Raw genomic sequence first — 22,850 nt, 5'->3', positions numbered from 1 at the left:
TCTCTAGGTCCATCCATGTTGTTGCAAATGGTAAGATTTCTTTCTTCTTTATGGCGACTAATACTCCATTGTATAAATGTACCACAGTTTCTTAATCCAGTCATCTACCGATGGGCATTTCGGTTGTTTCCATGTCTTAACTATTATGTATAGTGCTGCAATAAACATAGGAGTGCATAAAGTTTTTTGAATTAGAGTTTTGGATATCTCCGGATAGATACCTAGCAGTGGAATTGCTGGATCGTAAGGTAGTTCCATTTTCAGATTTTTGAGATACCTCCATACTGTTTTCCATAGTGGCTACACCAATCTGCAATCCCACCAACAGTGCACAAGTGTTCCCTTTTCTCCACATCCTTTCCAGCACTTGTTGTTTGTTGATTTATTGATGATAGCCATTTTGACTGGGGTGAGGTGATGTCTCATCGTGGATTTTATTTGCATTTCTCTGATGGTTATTGAGGTTGAGCATTTCTTCATATGTCTGTTTGCCATCTGTATGTCCTTTTACGAAAAATGTCTTTTTTGTCCTCTGTCCATTTTTTAATTGGGTTGTTTTTCGGAGTTGAGTTGAGTGAGTTTTTTATAAATTTGTGATATTAACCCCTTATCAGTTATATCACTGGCAAATATCTTTTCCCATTCAGTAGGATACCTTTTTGTTTTATTGATGGTTTCCTTTGCTGTGAAAAAACTTTTTAGTTTGATGTAATCCCACATGTTTATTTTTTCTCTTCCATCATGCGAGGAGATATATCAGTAAAAATCTTACTCTGGGTAATATCTGTGAAGTTTCTTCCTATATTTTCTTCTAGGAATTTTATGGTTTCAGATCTTACATTTAAGTCTTTAAGCCATTTTGAATTTATTTTTGAATATGGTGTAAGGAGGTGGTCCAGCTTCATATTTTTGCATGTGTCTGTCCAAGTTTCCCAGCGCCATTTATTGAATTAACTGTCTTTACCCCACCGTACAATCTTGCTTCCATTGTCGTAGATTAAATGGCCATATAGGCATGGATTTATTTCTGGACTCCCTATTCTGTTCCATTGATCTATGTGTCTATTTTTATGCCAGTACCATGCCGTTTTGATTACTATAGCCTTGTAGTATAATTTGATGTCAGGTATTGTTATACCTCCCACTTTGTTCTTATTTCTCAAGATTGCTGAGGCTATCTGGGTCTTTTATGGTCCCATATAAATTTTCGGATTATATGTTCTATTTCTGTGAAAAACGTCATTGGTAGTTTGATAGGAATTGCGTTGAATATGTATATTGCCTTAGGTAGTATGGACATTTTAACAATATTAATTCTTCCTATCCATGAAGATGGTACGTGTTTCCATCTCTTTGTATCTTCTTTCATTTCTTTCTTCAGTGTCTTATAATTTTCTGAATACAGGTCTTTTACTTCTTTGGTTAAATTTATTCCCAGGTATTTTATAGTCTTTGAAGCCATTGTAAATGGGATTTTTTTTTTAATTTCTCCTTCTGATATTTTATTATTAGTATATACAAATGCAACTGATTTCTGATTAATTTTGTATCCTGTTACTTTACTAAATACATCTATCAGCTCTAATAGTTTCTTAGTGGAGTCTTTAGGGTCCTCTATAGTATCATGTCATCTGCATATAATGACAATTTTACTTCCTCCTTACCAATTTGGATGCCTTTTATTTCTTTTTTTTGTCTGATTGCTGTGGCTAGAACTTTCAGCACTATGTTGAATAGAAGTGGAGAAAGTGGGCAACCTTGCCTTATTCCTGATATTAAGGGGAATGGTTTTAGCTTTTCCCCATTGAGTGTGATGTTAGCTGTGGGTTTATCATATATGGCCTTCATTATATTGAGATATGATCCCTCTATTCCCACTTCAGGGTTTTGATCATAAATGGCTGCTGGATTTTATCAAATGCTTTTTCTGCATCTATTGATGTGATCATGTGATTTTTATGTTTCATTTTGTTAATGTGGTGTATCACATGAATTGATTTGTGGATGTTGAACCACCCTTGAATACCAGGGATGAATCCCTCTTGATCATGGTGTGTGATCTTTTTAATGTATTGCTGAATTCTGTTCACTAATATTTTGTTGAGGATTTTTGAATCTATGTTCATTAGAGATATTGGCCTGTAGTTTTCTTTTTTTGTGGTGTCTTTGTCTGATTTTGGGATCAGGGTGATAAGTGGCTTCGTAAAAAGTGTTTGGGAGTCTTCCCTCCTTCTGGATTTTTTGGAAGAGCTTGAGGAGAATAGGTGATAATTCTTTTTTGAACGTTTTGTAAAATTCACCTGTAAAGCCATCTGGTTCAGGGCTTTTGTTTGTTGGGAGATTGTTGATTACTGATTCAATTTCCCTGGTGGTAATCAGTCTATTCAGGTTTTCTGTTTCTTCTTGAGTTAGCCTTGGAAGGTTGTACGCCTCTAGAAAATTGTCCATTTCTTCCAGATTGTCAAATTTGTTGGCATATAGTTGCTCATAGTAATTTCTTAATTTTTTTTTGTATTTCTGTGGTGTCTGTTGTCACTTCTCCTCTTTTATTTCTGATTTTATTAAATTGGGTCCTATCTTTTTTTTAATGAGTCTGGCTAACGGTTTGTCAACTTTGTTTATCTTCTCTAAGAACCAACTCTTGGATTCATTGATCTTTTGTATTGTTTTTCTTGTTTCTATTTCATTTATTTCAGCTCTGATCTTTATTATTTCCTTCCTTGTACTCCCTTGGACTTATTTTGCTGTTCTTTTTCCAGATCCCTTAAGTGTGAAGATAAACTGTTGATTAGTGGTTTTTCTTGTTTCTTTAGGTAGGCCTGCAGTGCTATGAATTTCCCTCTCAGGACTGCTTTCGTGGCATCCCATAGATTTTGGGTCGTCGTGTTTTCATTTTTGTTTGTCTCGAGATATTTTATGATTTCTTCCTTATCTCCTGGTTGACCCATTCATTATTTAGTAACATGTTATTCAGCCTCCATGAATTGGTGTGTTTTCCAGTTTTTTTCTTGTAGTTGATTTCCAATTTCATAGCACTGTGGTCAGAGAAGACAATTGGTATGATTTCAATTTTCTTAAATTTATCAAGACTTGTTTTGTGGCCTAACATATGGTCTATCTTGGAAAATGTTCCATGTGCGCTTGAGAAGAATTTGTATTCTGCCGCATTGGGGTGAAATGCTCTGAAAATATTGATTAAATCCAAGTGGTCCAATGGGTCATTTAAGGCTATTGTTTCCATATTGATTTTCTGTCTAGAAGACCTGTCCCTTGTTGTCAGAGGTGTGTTGAAGTCCCCTACTAAGATAGTGTTACTGTTGATCTCTGTCTTTATGTCAGTCAAAATCTGTTTTATATATTTAGGTGCTCCTATGTTGGGTGCATAGATATTTACTGGGGTTATGTCCTCTTGTCAGATCGATCCCTTTGTTATTATTTAGTGCCCATCTTTGTCTTTTAACAAGTTCTTCATTTTAAAGTCTATTTTGTCAGATATAAGTATTGCAACTCCAGCTGTTTTCTCATTTCCATTTGCATGAAATATCTTACTCCAACCCTTCACTTTCAGCCTATGTGTGTCGTTTGATCTGAGGTGAGTCTCTTGTGTACGGCATATACAAGGGTCTTGCTTTCTTATCCACTCAGCCACCCTATGTCTCTTGATTGGAGCATTTAATCCGTTTACATTTAAAGTGATTATTGATAGGTGCATAGTTATTGCCATTTTTAAATTTGTAGTTAGGTTGTTTTGATCTTTCTTCTATTTACAGAAGTCCTTTTAGTATTTCTTGCAATGCAGGCTTGGTGGTAATAAATTCCTTTAGCTTATTATTTTCTGGAAAGCTCTTTATCTCTCCATCAACTTTAAATGATAGCCTTGCTGGATAAAGCAATCTAGGTTGTAGGCCTTTGTTTTCCATCACTTTGAGTATCTCCTGCCACTCCCTCCTGGCCTTCAATGTTTCTGTAGAAAAGTCATTTGATAGTCTTATGGGAGTTCCCTTGTATGTAACCCTCTGTCTTTCTCATGCTGCTTTTAGGATTCTCTCTTTGTCTTTAACCTTTGCCATTTTAAGTATAATGTGTCTTGGTGTGGACCTGTTTGGGTTTACCCTGGTTGGAACTCTCTGCACTTCCTGGGCTTGTATGGTGGTTTCCTTCATCAGGTTGGGGAAATTTTCGGACATTATTACTTCAAATATGTCCTGGATCCCTTGCTCCCTCTCGTCACCTTCTGGTATTCCTATGATGAGCATGTTGTTGCGCTTGATGTTATCCCAGAGGTCTCTTAAGCCATCCTCATTGTTTTTTATTCTTTTTTCTTTCTGTTGTTCTGTGTGGGTGATCTCTGCTAACTTGTCTTCTAAGTCACTGACTCGATCCTCTGCTTCATCTAACCTGCTGTTAATTCCTTCAAGTGAGTTCTTTATTTCAGTAACTGTGTTCTTTAGTTCTAACTGGTTGTTTGTTATGATTTCTCTATCCTTTATGTCGTCTCTAAGCTCCATAAACATTCTTATCATCAATGTTCTGAACTCTGTCTCTGATAGGTTGGTTACCTCTGTTTCATTTGGTTCCATTTCTGGAGGTTTCTTCTTTTCTTTTATTTGGGACATGTTTCTTTGTTTCCCCATTCTGGCTGACTCTGTGTTTGCTTCGATGTGTTAGGTAGATCCCCTAGAGTTCTTAGTTCTTGCTGGGTTATCTTATGTAGTATGTGTCCTTTATATTTGACTTGCAGTATTTCGTTGTTCTTCTCTGTGTGTGCTCCAAATGTGACTCTTATGTTGTGTATAATGTCCTGTTAAAGAAGATCTTTAATTGCTTTTCACTTGTGAGTAGGTCGGGTTAACTCCTAGGCTGACTAGTTGTGAGACTTGGCTCTGCCCACCGCAGGGCATTCTGCTGCGTGAGGGTTGACCACTTAAATGTGGTTTGGCCTCTATGGGCTCTTGTGCCTGTAGAGAATTCCCTCTGGGTGTGTCACTTGTTGGTCAAACCCGGTAGTACTGTGGTTTGGTCTGGAGTTGGCCTTTGAGTGTGTTGAATCTTTTGCCTGTTAAGCTGGGCCCTGGCAGGACAATTTCAGAACAAAGCAAATCACCAAGCACAACAACAACAACAAAGAAAAAATGGAATACATTCACATGTAAAAACAACCGACAACCCGCACTCAACACAGGCAAAGATATCAAAGATACAAAAACAAAATAAAAAAACAAAAAAAGCAGCGCCAGTCTTGGCTTAAGCCCACCAAGTAATCTCCAGGTTGTCCTCTGCTGTACCAAAGAATCCTCTGAATATTGTGCAGGCAGAGCCGGTCACCTGGTGTCCAGAGTGACCTTGGGACTGCAGTTCTAGATGAGTGGGGCTATGGGGTCTGGATGGTAATTTCTACAAAGTCAGTGCAGTTTCTGCTCTTGCCTGCACATATGTGGACTAAGAGTAGCACCACCAGCCCTGTGTCCAGTTTGGAGTCTTAGGGCACTTCTTCCGTGTGTGTCTGTGTGTGTGCGTGTGTGTGTGTGTGTGTGTGTGTGTGTGTGTGTATGTGGCGGGCAGGAGATTTCTGAGCTGCTGAAAACCCAGAGTTGTGTGTGCAGCCTACTGCTGATCCCTGGGAGTGCCTCCTCAGTTGTAATTGCCCTGCCCTAGGCAGGCCTGAAAGGGTAGGGGCTGGGGATGGAGGGGTCTTCTCTCTCCCAGCCTAGCCATGTCACACTCTTCCTGCAGGCCAGAAAAGGTGGGGGATGGGGATGGAGGAGTCTCTTCTCTCACAGCCCAGCAAAAATCACAGTCTGCCCAGCCTCTTCCCTGGGTCAGAGCTGCAGGCCAGTCTCCCCAGAGCCTGAGCACTGAGGCTGCTCTGTAATCTGATACTACTCCTCGGTTCAGGGGCCAGTTAGTTTAAGTCTCTTGGAGAGGGGGGTTAGGATTGGAAGAGTGGGGGGGGAGGGGTCCAGGTATGGAGTTTGTGTCCTTTGTCCGGCCTAGGGCCCAGCTGGGGGTCTCAGCTGAGGTTATTGCCTCAAATGCTCTGGATATGCTGGCCCCTTGGTGGGAGACATCAGCTGTGGGATGCAGGGAAAGAGCCCATCTCCTGGCTTTTGTGTTCTCTGTTCTGTCCTGGGATCCCCTGCATCTCTGCAGCTGCCGGCCACGTTTCCACTGCCACAGATGCGGACCGCGTCTCCACTCCGCTCCCTTCCCTCTTCCCCTGCTCGCCCAATTTGCCCACCTTCAGGTAATCCCTGCACTAGTCTCTTAGCTGTTCTGCGTGACGAGCAGAGAGTCCTTTAATGGGTTATAGATGTCCCGTTTGTGATAAGATCCGGGGGAGAACTCAAAAAGTGTGTCCTGCTGCCACCATTCCTATGACATCCTCTCATTGCAGTTTTATTTATGGTGGCCACAACATGAAAACAACCAAAGTGTCCTTCGATAGATGATTGGATAAAGAAGTTGTAGTATGTAGACACAATGGAATACTATTCTGCCATAAGAAAAGATGAAATAGTGCTATTTGTGACAACATGGACAGATCTTGAGATTATAATGCTAAACGTAATAAGTCAGACAGAAAAAGTTGAGAACCATGTGATTTCACTGATATGTGGTATACAAAAGTGAAAACAACAAAAAAACAAGAAAAACAAATGAAGAAACAAAACTCATAGAGACAGACAATAGTTTAGTGGTTACCAGAGTGTAAGGGATGAGAAGGGTGGTAGATGAGGGTAAAGGGGATCAAATATATGGTGATGGAAAGAGAACTGACTCTGCGTGGTGAACACACATTTTGATATGTAGATAATGCATTACAGAATTGTACACAGAATTGTTATCTATGTAACTTTGCTAACAATTGTCACCCCAATAAACTTTAATTAAAAATAATAATAAAAACTTTAAAAAATAAATGAAAAGAAATAGGTTTTGTCTCTTCTATCAATTGTATTTAATAGTGGGAATGGGGGAAATAGTGTATTTGCAAGTGACAAGAACTAAAAATGCTTTGAAGTCATTTTTAGCAAGAAAAGCAACGGATCTTTTATAAGTTTCGTGTTTCAATACAGTGGGAAAAGTTGGATTACTGAACAAACTGTGCTGACAGAATTAACTATTCATCTGGAATTAACTGAACTCTTAAAACATGAAAAAATAACTTTCAGATGGATTAAAGACTTAAAGTTAAAAAAAGGAAACAGTAAATCTAGAAAAGAGACTTCAAGTACACTTTTGGGATTGAGGAAACCTTATTGAAGGTTATAAATCCTGACTGTTTGTTTTTTTTTAAAGATGGACGTATTTGGCTACACAAAAAAACAAATAATTTGGTGTTACAAGATACCATAACCATAGTCAATAGATATGCAGTAGATATGGAGAGATGATTAGGGTTCATATCTATGATAGACAAAGAGTTCTTAATTTGACAAAGACAAGCCATCCAATGGAAAAAAATGGGCAAAACACATAAATGGGCAAGTCACAGGGAAGCAAAGCCAAATTGCTAGCAAACCTATGAAACAATGCTCAAAGTTTAGTAGTCAAAGAAATACTGAATTAACAATGATATGTCACTATATTAGTTTCCTCTTGCTACATAGCAAATTAACTCAAATTAGGAACAGTCTTAATATGATTTAGGTTTTGTGGGTCAGGAGTCAGGTATGGCTTAGTTGGGTCCTCTGCTTAGGGTCTTGCAAAGCTGTAGACAGATATGACCACCTTTTTTTTTAGTAGGTGTTGGCAGCTATGTTCTCTGAGTCCTCTTCTAAGCTCACACAATGGCTGGCAGAATTCCATTCCTGAGGCTATAGTACTGAGACCCCTATGGTCTTGCTGGTTGTCTGCTAGGGGCCACTCTCCCATCTTAGAGACCCCCATTGTTTCCTCTTAAGTAGCCCTCTCACAACATGGCATCTTATTTCTTCAAAACCTGCAGGTGAGTCTCTTGCTCCAGTCTGCTAATAACAAAATACAATCATGACAATGTCTGTTTTATCACCTTCGCGTATTCTTTTGGAGAGAAGCAAGTCACAGGTTCTGCCCACACTCAAATGATGTGACTTGCCCGCAGTCATCTTTGGATTCTTCCTACCACAGTCACTTTATATCCATTAAATTGGAAACGATTCAAAAGAGATATTACATTCATTGCTGGGAGGCGGGGCGATAGGTATGTGTAGGAAAGGTAACTTCTATTTATGACCATTGGAAAGGAGAGTTATAGCCTTTAAAGAATACAGCATTATTAGCAGTGGCAGAAAACCGGAAGCACAGCGAATGCCCATCAGTATGAGGAGTGGTTGGATAGACGCTGCTACTCCATGGCATATTCAAGGCCTTCGCAAAAATGAGCTAGGTACCAACTGACTTGGAGAAACTTGCCAGATACTGTTGAGTAAGACAGGCTACATAGAGAAAAGTAATCTAATTCTTTGGGGAGGGGAGGTATAAACTCCCATGTATATATGTTTGTGTGTTTATTTGATTACATGTTTGTCAAGAAAAATGTGAAATTATTTGTACTAAATTTTTAACATGGAGGTGGGGGAGTTCTTGATAAAGATGGAAAGACAATGCCAAGCAAAAGAAGAAAAGGAAAATATACTATGTTGAAAAGAAACATCCTCTTCCCATAAGTCTGATATGTGTGATATGGTCATATTTGCGCATTTACATATAACTTTGTTTCTGTGTGTGAAGAATATTAGTACTATACACTTCAAATGGACCCATATATGGGAATATTCATATTTTTGTATAAAACTTTCAAAATGGATAGTGAATATTTATAGTTTTATTTAGCTATTTTATATTTTCTTTTGTCAAAATATGTTATCTTAATTTTAAAGTCAATAACTGACATTTAAATACCTTGAATACAGAAGTGTAGCAAAAAAAGGTGGGGGAAGGAGTCTGGAAATGAGGGGGAGGGATAGATATTGTTTAGACATTTATTCTTTATGTAGCCATACTAAGGTTGAGCAAGTGTGTAGCTCTTAATAAAACTATGAAGTTCAGTTAAAATGTTGTTTATATATCCTATTAAATAAATTTATTTCAGTTTCTTTAATTAAAGTTCCAATTTTGACAAATCTTCCACATTGGGGGTTCTACAATACTGAGTGGAACATCTAATTTTTAAATACATTTTCTTCTAGTGTCTTTTTCAGAAGAAGAGAAATTTCAGCTGCGAAAATTTGTCAATAAATCTTACCTGCTGGACAAGAGAGCCCATCGTCAAGTGTACTACAGTTTAATTGATATCCTTCTGGCATATTGCTATGAAACTCGTGTCACTGAAGGAGAGAGGAATGTAAGTACATATATGTCTGTGCTTGTTGGCACAGGCGACTGTACTAAGAAAACTGTATTAAGGCATCACTCCTGTTGAGTGAGACCTGTTGTGCTGAATTACTTGGGGGGGCGCTTTGCGTGGTGTTGCACGTGTACATGGATGGTGGGTACCAACGTGAAAGCATACTGCTTACTTGGTCTCTTTATCTTATCTCATGGCTTCAGTCTTTACAGATAGCAAGGTGGAGAAGAAAACTGAAGGTAGAGAAAAAGGATCTTTAGGAGATAAATTGCCAAATAAGAGGGCTGTTGCCACATGACACTTGACTTCTGCAAGGGGGAAACTTTGCCATATACGTATTCTTTCTCTGAGCTGTCAAATAGCAGGTGCAAGTATTGCTCTTTACAAGAAAGGGAATCTTTTAAAGAAATCCCATTGTAAAAGTAAATTTTTTGTAAAGTACATTAATATTCTTTTTTATTTTAATGTTTATTGGGATGACAATTGTTAGTAAAGTTACATAGGTTTCAAGTGTACAATTCTGTAATACATCATCTATATATCACATTGTTTGTTTACCACCCATCAGTATTCTCAAGTGATCTTTTTTTAAATAACATAGACTTTATTTCTTCTTAAACCACAATTGATTTTGTAAATGAAGAGCTAAACGTTTTTCTCACCTACATAAAAAAAGGCTGGAAAACTGAAAAACAAAAGTCTTTCTGGTTATTGTGTCTCTATTTATAATTGTCTTTGCTGAGAAGGTTGTTCTTGAGTTGAGCATATGCTTTTCTTTTTTAAAATTACATAAATAGTTCGTATCATTGTGAAGGGAAATTATTAAATCCGCCTATCTCACTTAATATCATAGCAGTAACATAGTTTTAGAGTTACAATTGATATGTGCCAAATTTTTTGTTGTCATGATTCTGAAAATTTCAAAGGTGATTTTTGAGATTTGCATTTGACTCCAAAATGAATGTTAATGAGGCCTAATATAACTGAAAATGCTTTTTATTTCCCCTCATTTTTTAAAGATGCTATACAATTGGAGAAAATGTTTTCTTTGGCAAAAAAATGCTTCATATTATTGCTTGAGAAGATAAGCAAGAGTGTGTAGTTATACTCGAAACAGCATACCACTTTTATTCTTGTATCTGCATATCTGGAATCATGAAGTCTTGCAACTTCAAAACCATTTTTAGAATGTGCTTATTCTTACACGCATTCCCTGAAAGGCTAAACTCTTGAGCATCTTTTTAAGTGCCATAGACAGCACTTGAACATTATGTTTGAGTCCTTTGGTAGATTATTTATCGAATGTTTCAGATGCAAGTAACATTGTTGAGGACAGAAATTGAGCAAGCATCGCTTTTATTTAATTTTCACTGTCAAAGCCCCTGCTTCTTTGCTCTTGTGTTCTGGGACTTTTAACAGAGGAAAAGCTTTGCTTTATAAAACCCCGTGGAAAGTAGACAGACACTTGTCTTTGGTATCTGCATCAGCAAAGCAATTATTTTTTGCAATCACAGACAGTTCTTAGTTCTTATATACGTCAACACTACCCACATACTAGTTGAATTAATGGATACATTTGCTTTATTTTTAAATGTCTTGACCTCTAATGCAACAGTATACTCTTTTTCCCTAAATGAATAAAGGTTGAATCTGCATGGAATATCAGAAAACTGAGTCCAACACTGTGCTGGTTTGAGGTATGATTTTTAGTTGCAATTATTTAGATTTTGTTCAGAAAGTTATTTTTCTGTTGTCATTAGTTCATTTTGGGTAATTCAAGCCATTCCTTCACTTTTTAAAAGTGGAAGTTTTGTTGTACGAGTTTTTGTTTTTGTGGTTTTTTTTGTTTGTTTGTTTGTTTTTTTTTTACCATCCTTTAAATAAAATTCTGATTCTATTTGTTACTCTTATACTGATGAAGCCAGGTAAGGTATTTTGGAAATCAGGAGAGGGACAACATACTTTGGAGAAAGAATGGGTACATGGTCTGTCAGAGGAGAATGTGGAGTGGAGTTTTTAGGCATGTTTGTAAGTTGGCATATATTGGGGCTCAGCTCAATGATGGGAAGCAAACATGGGTGATAATACTACTAACTGCCACTTATTGATCATCAGGGACTATGATAAGTGTTTTATATGTATTACCTCACCAATTCCGTTCAATAAGTTTGTGAGAAGTATTATTGATATTTTATAGATGAGGAAACTTAGATCCTACAGCTTAAATAACTTCTCTCAGGTCCTACAATTACTATGGTTAGCTGTAATAACTTTTTTAATATAATAAAACTTGTTTTTATATGTATTTTATAGAAAATAGTTGTATAGGTCTTACCAAAAAGATCAAAGCGTAGCATCTTTAAATTTACTAGTTTTGAACAAAACTGTTGTACATCACAGGAGTGATTAACAGTAGAAACTTAAAAAGTGTCAGTTTAAACAACTGATAATTGTATCATCAATTAAGATGACTACTTTTTTTCCCCAGTTTAAATCCTATAAAAACTACATTTTAAGTTGTAAAATCAAGTTTGTTTCATCGCAGCACTTTGTTAAAAAAAATAGATGTCAGCAGGAACTGAAACACTTTATCAGAGAATCTTGCTACTCAAGCATGGTCAATGGACCAACAGCTTGACCAGCATCCTCAGCTGGGAGCTCGTTAGCAGGACAGAATATCAGTCCAGACCCACTGAATCAGAATCTATAGCAAGAACTCCAGGGTTCATATGCATAGTAAAGACGGAGAAGTACTGTTCTCTAGACTTCATCTGGGTTTTACATATTGCCATGATCAGCATATAATGGAGAAACTGGTTTCTGTAGTAATTGCATTGATTACTTATGTTGAAAACAAAGTAGTTGGCAATTAATTTCACAGTCAGTTATTAAAATCTACATGAATAAATTCACCTATTTATGATTTTATTTTGAAATCTTTAGTTTTTGAGAGAACTTAGAATTGCCAAATATGCTAATAACTGTCAAACTTTTGTAAGTATTTCGTTTTCTGCTTGAATTTTTTAAAAAATTCGTAATTCTTTTTAGACATAAGCTATTCTTTATTAGATACTCAATATTCTTAATCAGATCCCTTACTTATTAAGGATTAATATACATGGAAAGTATGCTGTTCCTTTAGTTTTAATTTTATATTTTAGGTTTTGTATAAGGGTTACATTTTTTTTTTAATGAAAACTCAATTTAAAAGCAATTTTGTAGAAAATTGCCTTTGTTTAGTGTTTTCAGTAAGTTTTGAATAGCTAATGGTATCGGTTTAATACTATTTGAGATAAAACACTTTTTCCCCCCAGAGATGTTTTGTTTTCTCTTTGATAAGTAAAAACAAATTACTAAAGTATATACCCTGTATTATTCATGCCCAAAGCAAAACAAACAAACAACGAAAAACGAAGGGGAGGAGAGGGAAACTATGAACATGTTTCACCGAAGAGTCCTGACATCTTTCATCTACACTGTCTTGAAGGGTCCGAAAAGTCAAAAACATGAAGCATATATCATTTAGAAATGTCTTTTATGTGCATCTGTATTTTGTTAGTGCCATGTGTTTTAGATTCATATTTGTAATTCTTAAGGGACTTTTTAAAACTTTCCTGCTACATATGTGATTTTTAAGGAGCATTTGTGGTGTATTGATAAAATATGAGAAATTACAAAAGCTAAGATTAAAAATTGTATTGTGAGGTGTATGTCTCCTTTTATGATTTTATATTTCTCTTCAACTTGGCTTAATGATAATCCAAACTTATAGTTTTTAATTGAGAATATTTTGTTATGTGCTTTTGTTTGTATGATATGGAAATGGTTACTTATTTAAATAATACTTCACAGACTTGGACTAATGTTCATGAAATCCTGGTGGCTTTTGGAAGAAGAGTTTTGTGCTATCCACTTTATCGCCATTTCAAGCTGGTGCTGAAAGCCTACAGAGACACCACAGAGATATTGCAGCTAGGTAAGATACGATGCTTGCAACATTGAGAACGAAACGTTCAGTTTTTAGTCTCTGAAGAAGAAAATCATGATTTTCTTCTTTTTTTTTTCTCTATACATAAATAAGTAATGAAAGTCATTCAATCCAACCACTTTTCCTCCCAGGTGTATAAAGTAATAGTCCCTCTATACAAATATATAATCACACAAATCAGACCGAGAGGTGTGGTGCTCTTTTTTTCGGAAAGGAGTAGGGAGGTAAATAGAGAAGGTACACACCATATTCCAAACCATTTTGTATTATGCTAGATTGCATCATTCAGTATTCTAGGGTGCCTGTCATTTTCTAGGCACTATGCTAGGATTGTGGATGTAATAATAAATGAGATAAATTTCCTCCTCCTATACAGTTGACAATTTGGCCCGAAGGACAGTTGGTAATTAATAAGCAATTCCAATATAGAGTGAAACATTCTCTGCTGGGGGGAGCACAGTGATCCACTAGGAAGAGGCATGGAACCTGAACTTGGGAGGTTCCAAGAAGCACAGCTACTCTGAGGACTTTTTTTTTTTTTTCCAGATTTTATTGGGGAAGGGGAACAGGACTTTGTTGGGGAACAGTGTGTACTTCCAGGACTTTTTTCCAAGTCAAGGTGTTGTCCTTTCAATCTTAGTTATGGAGGGTGCCATTCAGCTTCAAGTTGTCCTTTCAGTCTTAGTTGTGGAGGGCGCAGCTCAGCTCCTGGTCCAGTTGCCCTTGCTAGTTGCAGGGGGCGCATCCCACCATCCCTTGCGGGAGTCGAACTGGCAGCCTTGTGGTTGAGAGGATGTGCTCCAACCAACTGAGCCATCTGGGAGCTCAGCGACAGCTCAACTCAAGGTGCCGTGTTCAATCTTAGTTGCAGGGGGCGCTGCCCACCATCCCTTGTGGGACACGAGGAGGGAGTTGAACCGGCAACCTTGTGGTTGAGAGCCCACTGGCCCATGTGGGAATTGAACCGGCAGCCTTCGGAGTTAGGAGCACGGAGCTCCAACCACCTGAGCCACCAGGCCAGCCCTACTTTTTTCTTTATTCCTTTTTTTTTTAATTAAAGTTTATTGGGGTGACAATGGTTAGTAAAGTTACATAGATTTCAGGCGTACAATTCTGTAATATGTCATCTATATATCCCATTGTGTGTTCACCACCCAGAGTCAGTTCTCCTTCCATCACCATATGTTTGATCCCTTTAACCCTCATCTACCACCCACCTCCCCCCTTACCTTCTGAGGACTTTTGACTATTGCTAAACCCAACCTGAAAAAACAGGTATTTGCCAGTTTTAAGCATGAGTAAAACTCTAAGCTCTGAAATAAAATTGCAAAGTACCTGTGACAGCATCGTTGAATTAAGTATATAATTTTCCAAGGTAATGATTTTGACAGGGACAACATCCATTTCTATATATAGTTGTGGCACATTTATTTTAAAGTCATTTTCTGTACTTTATGGTCATTTCTTACATTCTCTCCTCGGGAGTCTCATTGTTCCTTTGTCCTTAGATAAAAGTGCTTCTGAGTCTTAACTTTCAGACTTCTGGATAAGAAGGGGAAATAAAGAAAGATCTTTCTTTTCCATCCAGGTGACTTTATCGGCTTAAAGGAAAGAATCACAACTCTAATGTTTTGTCCCTCCTAGAGATATACCTAGGTTTTTCTTTGACTTCTTTCTCACTCTGACTTCTCTTCTTGCCCTGGGGCCGGAATGGGGGGCAGGAATGATGTTATAAGTAGATTCTTTTAAAGTAGAATTGTAAAAATGAATCATAGGTAAATGAAAGATACCTTTTTATTAATCCCGTTGGTTTAGACTAGCTGTATTTTATTTTGACGGATTGTTGATTATGTGATAGAAGAGCCACTACGTTTGAGAAACCTATCTTTAATTTACATCTATCTTCTTCAACAGCAGGAAAGAGCTTTGTTTTCTCAGATGTTGTTTCTTCTTGCCTTCCATCCAAGATATTTCTTGAATTGCAAAAATTACCTTGAAATATCAATCTGCTGTAAATGACTGATTGTTGAATTTGAGTTACATGTCACAATTAATTTAAGTTATGCTGTATTATTTGAGCATTATTCATAGATTTAAACAGTGACAATGCAGGTGTGATTATTCTGTTACATCACAGTTTCCAGATGAAAAACTTGCAAAACCCCCTGTACTTGTGCGAATGCCCATGCTCATACACACACACACACACACACACACACGCACGCACGCACAAATTACTTGTTACTTTTTATTCTGAGAATTGATCTAGTTTTCTGGATTTTTATTTGAAAAGTAATCAGTTTTTTGATTGCATAACCAAAAATAAATTCGATTGCCTTGATTTACAATGTAATCAATTACTCAAAACAATTTTAGTTGATCGGAATTGAAATTTAGACTTAACTCGTCATCATTATCCATATGACTAGAACCAGTTTTGTCAGCTGTTATGATAGCAGCAGAAAACCTGAGGTAACACACTGGAGCCTGGTGTGCTAAAAATGAATGAGAACCCTCTATAAACCATACATAGTATGTTCTGTGGCTCATTTGGAGTGAGGCTAGTTGGTGCTGAAACAGAGAGCTGGACTGTCTAGAATTCATGCCATGAGCTATGGGATGAGCTCTCTGGACGAGGATTATAACCTGGGTTTGTATAGGTGAACGGTACAGATATGCTATTATTGCCATTTAAGAGTCAGTTATTTGGACACCTCATAATTTAAGTGGGGGTAGCTCTGGTTTGGCATTTAATGTTTTCTAAGAATGAACTTGTGCTTACTTACAATTCAAAATGCAATCACAATGATCACACTTTTATTATAGAGTTCAGCATAGTGTTTCCATAGTTGAAATTAATAAATAATTCTTTCCTCAAAAGAAATACTGATCTTAAAATCTTAAATGGAACAAGCTTCCAAAACCATGTAGGAAGGCTTTAGAATCTATGGAATATTTCATTATAACTAATTGACTAAGATCTGAGTTTTTAAAGAGCCATGATTAGCTTTACCTGACTTTACAAGCATTCTTTACTAGGACTTTGGCTATTTTTAATTTTGGGTTCCTTCTCCCACCCCTTCCCTACCTACAAAAGACTGTATGTTTCTCTCTCGCTGTTGCTGTCTAATCCGAATTCCTTTACAGTCAGAAAGCCTGCTTTTTCCCTTTAAGTACTATTGTAGTGCTTAGCATTGGGCCTTGAACATGGACTTGCCCTCCCTGGATAAATATTCTTGGGGCACATCGCCCCCTTTTTTCCCTCTGTTCCTGTCTTCAGCGACTTTCACTTCCTCTACCTTGTTCCATTCTTCTGGGAAGAGTAGGTAGAATCCTTCATGGCAGCATCACTTCGCTGCTGTTACTCATTGAAAATAAAGGAAGAAGGGGATCAAAAAAGAGCAGCTTTTCTAAATGTCTTCAGAAATTTTATTCTCTTTAAAAGTGCTTAGTTTAATATTTGAGTATACATTGTTCAACAGTTTACTATTTGCATTAATATCTACATTTCATTAATTTTTATAATCTTTATAAAGGTATTCCTCACTCTTCCATACTCTTGAGCAACTATTGAACATGTAATACAATTATAATATTGAAAGGACTGATTATCATGGCGTGGAAGGGAAACAACTACTTAATTTTTCCTCCCCTTCCCCTTTGATCTTATTCTTTCTTTTATTGTTTCTGATGAAATATGTATCCTATAAATATCGTATCACACACACATATATCCTATAATACATAATAAATATTCTATAGCTTTTTCTGTCACTTTGGGTTACAAGAGGAGTCTCACTGCAGTACTTAAAATGTCCCCTTTGAATTTGATTAAAAAAATAAATCTTCTCTTCCGCAGCTCTGGCCAGGTTGGGAAACCAGCAGTGGGGAGGAGGCCCCTTTTGCTGTTTGCCCTTGCTTCCAGAGCAGGTCTTCTCCTCAGTACCACAGGTTGCTTCTTTCTCCTTGCTTCTTGATGGGGGCTTATATCAGGTATGGGTCAGACACTAGTCTTCGTACCCCTCAATTTCCAACGCAGGTAGGTTACACTCTTCAGGGGCCCCTCTTAAAACCTTCTTTCTCATGGTTTAGGGTAACAGGAAAGCACCTCCTCCCCTCCCCCACGGAGGGTGGTAGAAACCCCATAGGACTCCAACAACTTGGTCTGGAGATTTTCTGGACCTCTTTTTTTACCCTTAAACTACTGGAGGTGAGTATTAGTCTAAAGGGTCACAAATCAGTTTTTCGTCAGTTTCTCTACCAGGATAGCAAAGAAGGTTTAGTGTCTGTTAAAAGGGGAATACTTGGTATCTGTTTCATCCTTTGTGAATCTTACTGGAAGTGAGTCAGAAAGAGTCCTGCCTTAATATGCTAGTACAGTCATAATAACCACACCTGCTGAGTTCACTACTCTGTGTGTCAGCACTGGGCTCAGGTCTGTAGATATGATATCTCATTTCATCCATATTGTCATCTGAGAAGTAGGGATTACTATGCTTCTATGTGTCAAATTTAAATTTATTTGCCGTTTTGTGGAAAATATTGTAATTTTTGTTCAGACAGTTGTATGAAGATTTTGTTTTTGGCTAATAATATTTGAAATAAAATTTTTTGGTTCTGTTTTGTTTTTAAGACTAACAAACACCTACCTTGCTATGACCATTTTAGGTCTGATGACTAGTACCTACATGGCAGGCTATAAACCAAGAATCAGCCTTCAGGAGATTAGTTTTTGTTACCAATTAAAAGCAGGTTTTACTTCATATAATTAATATCCCTTTTATATATTAGTCATTACTGGGCTTAACAACCAATTTTTCAGAAATGACTGCTTTACTGACCTCTTCTATAGATAGATATAACAACATAATCGATGTGAAAGAAAAGAATAACCATAGCACAGGACATGGGGCTGACGTTTCTCTTTAAGCAAAATGATTGTGCAAGGAATTAAGGTATGACAAGTGTATTGTGTGAGCTCTGAGTTTTGATGCAACCTTGAAGATGAATTTGTTTTTAGCAGATGAATCTATTTAGTCCAAAGTTTAAATGCTTTTTATTGAAGTGTAAAGATTTCCCCAAACATGAAAACTAAGATGACATTACTAGGATTTTTCCAATGTTAACATTTATCTGTATTTAATTTGTAGAAATTCCCAGTTATGGGCATTTTAGAGAATTGTTAGGCCTTTCAATTTTTACTCCTGAAGTACATTAAGTACAATTATTTTGAGAGTGATTCAATAAGTATTCGTTGAGTGCTTCGTCAGGGTGCAGAGCTGGGTCTGGAGATAACAATAGTGAACAGGAGGGATTACACTCAAGCCCCAGGGAACTTAAAATTCTAACAGGGTTGAGGGGAGTGGGCATGGAATTACACAATTACCAGGTTTAAAAAAATGCATTTGTAATAAGTACCTCAAAGGAGAAATAGAGTGAGTGAAAGTATAAAGCCAGGGAAACTGACCTACCTTTAAATCACTTAAGACATGTAACCTCCTATGGAGAGGAGCTCTGCCACATTTGATTTCTGATTCTCAGCTCCTACTAAAGTTTCCTGTTGTTCTCAAGTACTGGTTATTGGTTGGTGAGTTCATCTATTACTCATTCAACAGGTACTCTGTTAGTATCTACGAAAAAACTTTATTATATAGAGTACCCTGTAAATATGAAGAGCAGCAGAAAGATGAATTGGATGTATGTACTGTATTTGGGGAGCATGTGTACTAGTAGGGAGACTAAAATGTCCATCAAATCATAAAATATACAGTAGTACCTTACACGAGATGCAGACTAAGAAGTTCAAAGGGAAGAGGAAGAGGTGGTGATGTTTCACTAGAGATCAGAGAAAGCTTCCTTGAGGACATGAGATTTGGACAGGAACCTGAAGGACAGGTAGTGTTTAGACATGAAAGGATGGAGGGAAGTGTTCTGAAATATTGTGAGTGAGCAGCATGAGGGAGTTGTTTCATCGGGGAAAGTTCAGTCGATACGCTGTCTGACCCTGACATTTGCCCTGCACCCTCTAAAACTGGTTGATAGGTCCTTTCCTATCTGAGTTCACTGGTCACTAGAATTGATGTGTCTACTTCTTTAATAGTAGTAGTTTAATCACTTAAGTAGTTTAATCACTTAATTTCCTGCTCCCCACCCTGGAGATGATAATTCTTACTTTCTGTTTCCTACGTCATTCTAAATTGTTCTTGATGATTTTACGTCCTAGTCAGGACCTCACTGCAATTAAAATATTTCTAAGAATTGAACAACTACGGTGCTTTCAGGAAACTTAAATAGTATGGAATTCAAATCAAATTGAAGTGCAGTTTGTATCTGTTTTTGCTGGCCACTTACTTACATGCCAACTAATCTAAGAAAGGAGAGGCTTCCGAGCCTAGAGTGTGTGAGCGGCAGCTGGATCTGTGACAAGGTGAGGAACGCTGTGCTGTGAAGTGATGACAGTGCCAGTTCTTGACCTTGCTCTCCCTTGCATTGTCCTTCCACAAGGCAAAGCAAATTCCTTTTACTCTCTTCTCTTCCTCTGAGCCCAAATCTGTGTTCCCAAGCTCTTGAATTGGCACATTCTTTCTATTTATCTGTATTATCTATCCTCAGAGCATTTGTGGGTTTATCCATACACTTCTTTGTAAAAGGATATTATATATGAGCATAAACAGTGAAGGGTAGAAAATCAAATTCCAATTATCTCCATAGAATTCTTCTTCGTCTAATAATTCTGTTATTCATTAAGTATTGTTAATCACTGAAATTTTTTAGATTGCTTTCGTGATAATTTCTGGGTTACATTTATATAAAACATTCTTTGTTCTTTTAAAATACTCTGTAGGGGGCAGCATATCCCGTATGGTTTACAAATAATAAATTGCCTTTTAATTGCCACACACAGAGCTTATGGTTATTTTGCTACATGAAAAAAATTACTTAAAATATTTTAAAATGTTAGTGTTCTTTGGAAAGTTGAGTTATATCTTAATGCTTACTGGTGGGAGATGGCTTAAAATTAGCTGATCTCTTATTTACTTATACATACAATTGACCCTTTGTATGTATAAGTAATGCAGGGGTTAGGGGTACTGGCCCCACGCATAGTCAGAAATCTGTGTATAACTTTTGACTCCCACCAAACTTAATTACTATTAATAATAGTCTACTGTTGACTGGAAGCCTTACCAAAAGTATAAACAACTGATTTACATATAATTTGTATGTTATATGTATTATATGCTGTAGTCTTACAATAAAGTAAGCTGGAGAAAAGATAAAGTTATTAAGAGAATCATAAAGAAAATACATTTACAGTACTCTACTGTATTTATTGATACCGTAAGTTTACATCATGTTTACAAGATGAATCATCACTCAGTACCTGCATCAATATTGTCTTATATGATACAAACACTGTACATGTTATATGTGTTACTGACACTAGACATCAAAACTGGAACAATAATGAAAAAGAAATTCATATTTATTTACAGGTACAATGATTCATGCATTGATAACGAAGAAGCAGCAATATGACTACTTTATGGTAGCCCAGCCTATACACTGACTAAATTGTTATAAAATTTTTAACTTTTTATAATACATTTATGTATGTTTTATGGTAATAAAGAATAAAATAGACTAGTTTCTACATATACTCTATACATTCGTGACATACCTAAATTTTTTTTGGTATGTCTAGTCTACACAGTTTGTCTATGAGGTTTTTCAAAAAGTTGCAAATCCAAAAAAATTTCCAGTGTATTTAATGCAAAAAATTCCTGAGTGGACCCATGCAGTTCAAACCCATATTGTTAAGGGTCAACTGTTTATCGTATTTAAATCTATATTATATTTCTTGTACTATTTATTTAATATAAGTTTTGTTAATTTCTGTAGTTTCTCAGGGGAGCAATGTTTAAAAAAAAAAAACAGCAAAAAACCTAAGAGGTTAGATATATGGTTTGAATATTATGTCTTTAACAAAGACTTCTATAGTTAGTGCCTCTTTTAATGAATCTAAAGTCAGTTTTGAGATTGTTTTTATTGATCTGAATTTGTAAGGAAGTAACTCTTAAGTCTACTTTCTTTAAGTAAAGAGAATAAAGACAGAAAATTATACATATTAAAGACAGATTTAGTAAAACAAAACATTTTGACCCTAATGAATGAAGGTCCTGTTGCACAGTATTTTGAGACCTAGATGAAGTAAACTGAGTAATGATTTATTTATATGTTATCTGGAAAAACATGGAAGAATTATTTTTGTAATTTAGAGTTCCTTTAATACGGAAAAATAACAAAGAGCAGACATTTATTCAACAGACCAAATCCCTTCTCTGTGCAAAGAATTACAGTAGTCCCTGCTTATCTGCAGTTTCAGTAACCCACAATCAGCCATGGTCCAAAAACATCAAATGGAAAATTCCAGGAATAAACAGCTCATGAATTTTAAATTGTGCACTGTTTTGAGTAGCATGATGAAGTTTCTCTCTGTCCTGTTTCGTCCCATATGGGGCATGAATCATCCCTTTGTCCTTCGGTCCATATGCTACCCACCTGTTAGTCACTTAGTAGCCCTCTAGATTATCAGATCAACTGTCAGGGTATCACAGTGCTTGTGTTCAAGCCCTTGTTTTAGTTAATAGCCCCCAAAGCGCAATAGTGATGCTGGCAATTCACATATGCCAAAGAGCAGCCCTAAAGTGCTTCCTTTAAGTAAAAAGATGAAAGTTCTCAATAAGGAAAGAAAAAGAATCATGCTGAGGTACTAAGATCTACAGTGAGAACAAACTTTCTATCTATGAAACATAGTATATATAAGGTTTGGTATCCACTGAGGGTGTTGGAACGTATCCTCTGCAGATAAGGGGAGATGATTGTGTAACAGAATCAGTAAAGAGTTATAAGGATATATATGTATGACTTGGTCTTAGCTCTGAAGGTTATTGTGTAACAGGAATGATAAGACAAAAGATAAGGTACAAAATACAAGTATTTACAAGACCCAAAGAAAGAGTCCCTTAAGCAAATACCTTAACGGCCAAATCCATCCTGTGTAGCCTGTGAGCTAAAAATGCTTTTTTACATCTTTAAATGTTAAAAAAAAGAAAAATAGTATTTCATGACATGTAAGTTATATGAAATTCAAATTTCAGTGCCCGTGCATAAAGCTTTATTGGAATTCAGTCATGCTTGTCCACTTACATACTGTTTCTGGCTGTTTTAGTGATACAACTGCAGAGGTTAGTAGTTGCAACAGCTTATGTGACCCACAAAGCCAAAATATTTACTTTCTGGCTCTTTACAGAAAAGTGTTCCTAGCCTTGCTATAGGTGTATATACAGGATTAGAGGGGAGCCCTTTAGGAGTGAGCTGAGGGCTTTGGCTGCGTTCCATCCCAAGTAGTGGCCAGTGTTGAAGGGGATCATTTCAGCTGCTTTCTCCTCCCCACAGGATGAGATGTACTGATCTAGTTGGTTCCCATTAGAGAAGGAAGGCTCCTTAACATTAGGAGAAGCAAACTGAGAC

General features: G+C 36.8%; 1 protein-coding gene across 6 annotated transcripts in view; it reads left to right on the top strand.

Moving 5' to 3' along the window:
* The window catches only part of SHQ1 (SHQ1, H/ACA ribonucleoprotein assembly factor), a 221,105-nt gene that overhangs the window by 59,272 nt on the left and 138,983 nt on the right, over positions 1–22,850 (top strand). For all 6 annotated transcript variants that reach the window (XM_033133193.1, XM_033133194.1, XM_033133196.1 and 3 more), the window contains exons 7-9: positions 9,171–9,325; positions 10,972–11,025; positions 13,181–13,304. In XM_033133193.1, the coding sequence (XP_032989084.1) occupies positions 9,171–9,325; positions 10,972–11,025; positions 13,181–13,304 (333 nt within the window). The remainder of the gene's footprint in view (positions 1–9,170; positions 9,326–10,971; positions 11,026–13,180; positions 13,305–22,850) is intronic.

This window comes from Rhinolophus ferrumequinum, chromosome 17 (genome assembly GCF_004115265.2).
Source record: "Rhinolophus ferrumequinum isolate MPI-CBG mRhiFer1 chromosome 17, mRhiFer1_v1.p, whole genome shotgun sequence".
Lineage (NCBI taxonomy): Eukaryota > Metazoa > Chordata > Mammalia > Chiroptera > Rhinolophidae > Rhinolophus > Rhinolophus ferrumequinum.
Note: the sequence above shows the minus strand (reverse complement) of the source record. Positions and strands in the feature narration are given on the sequence as shown.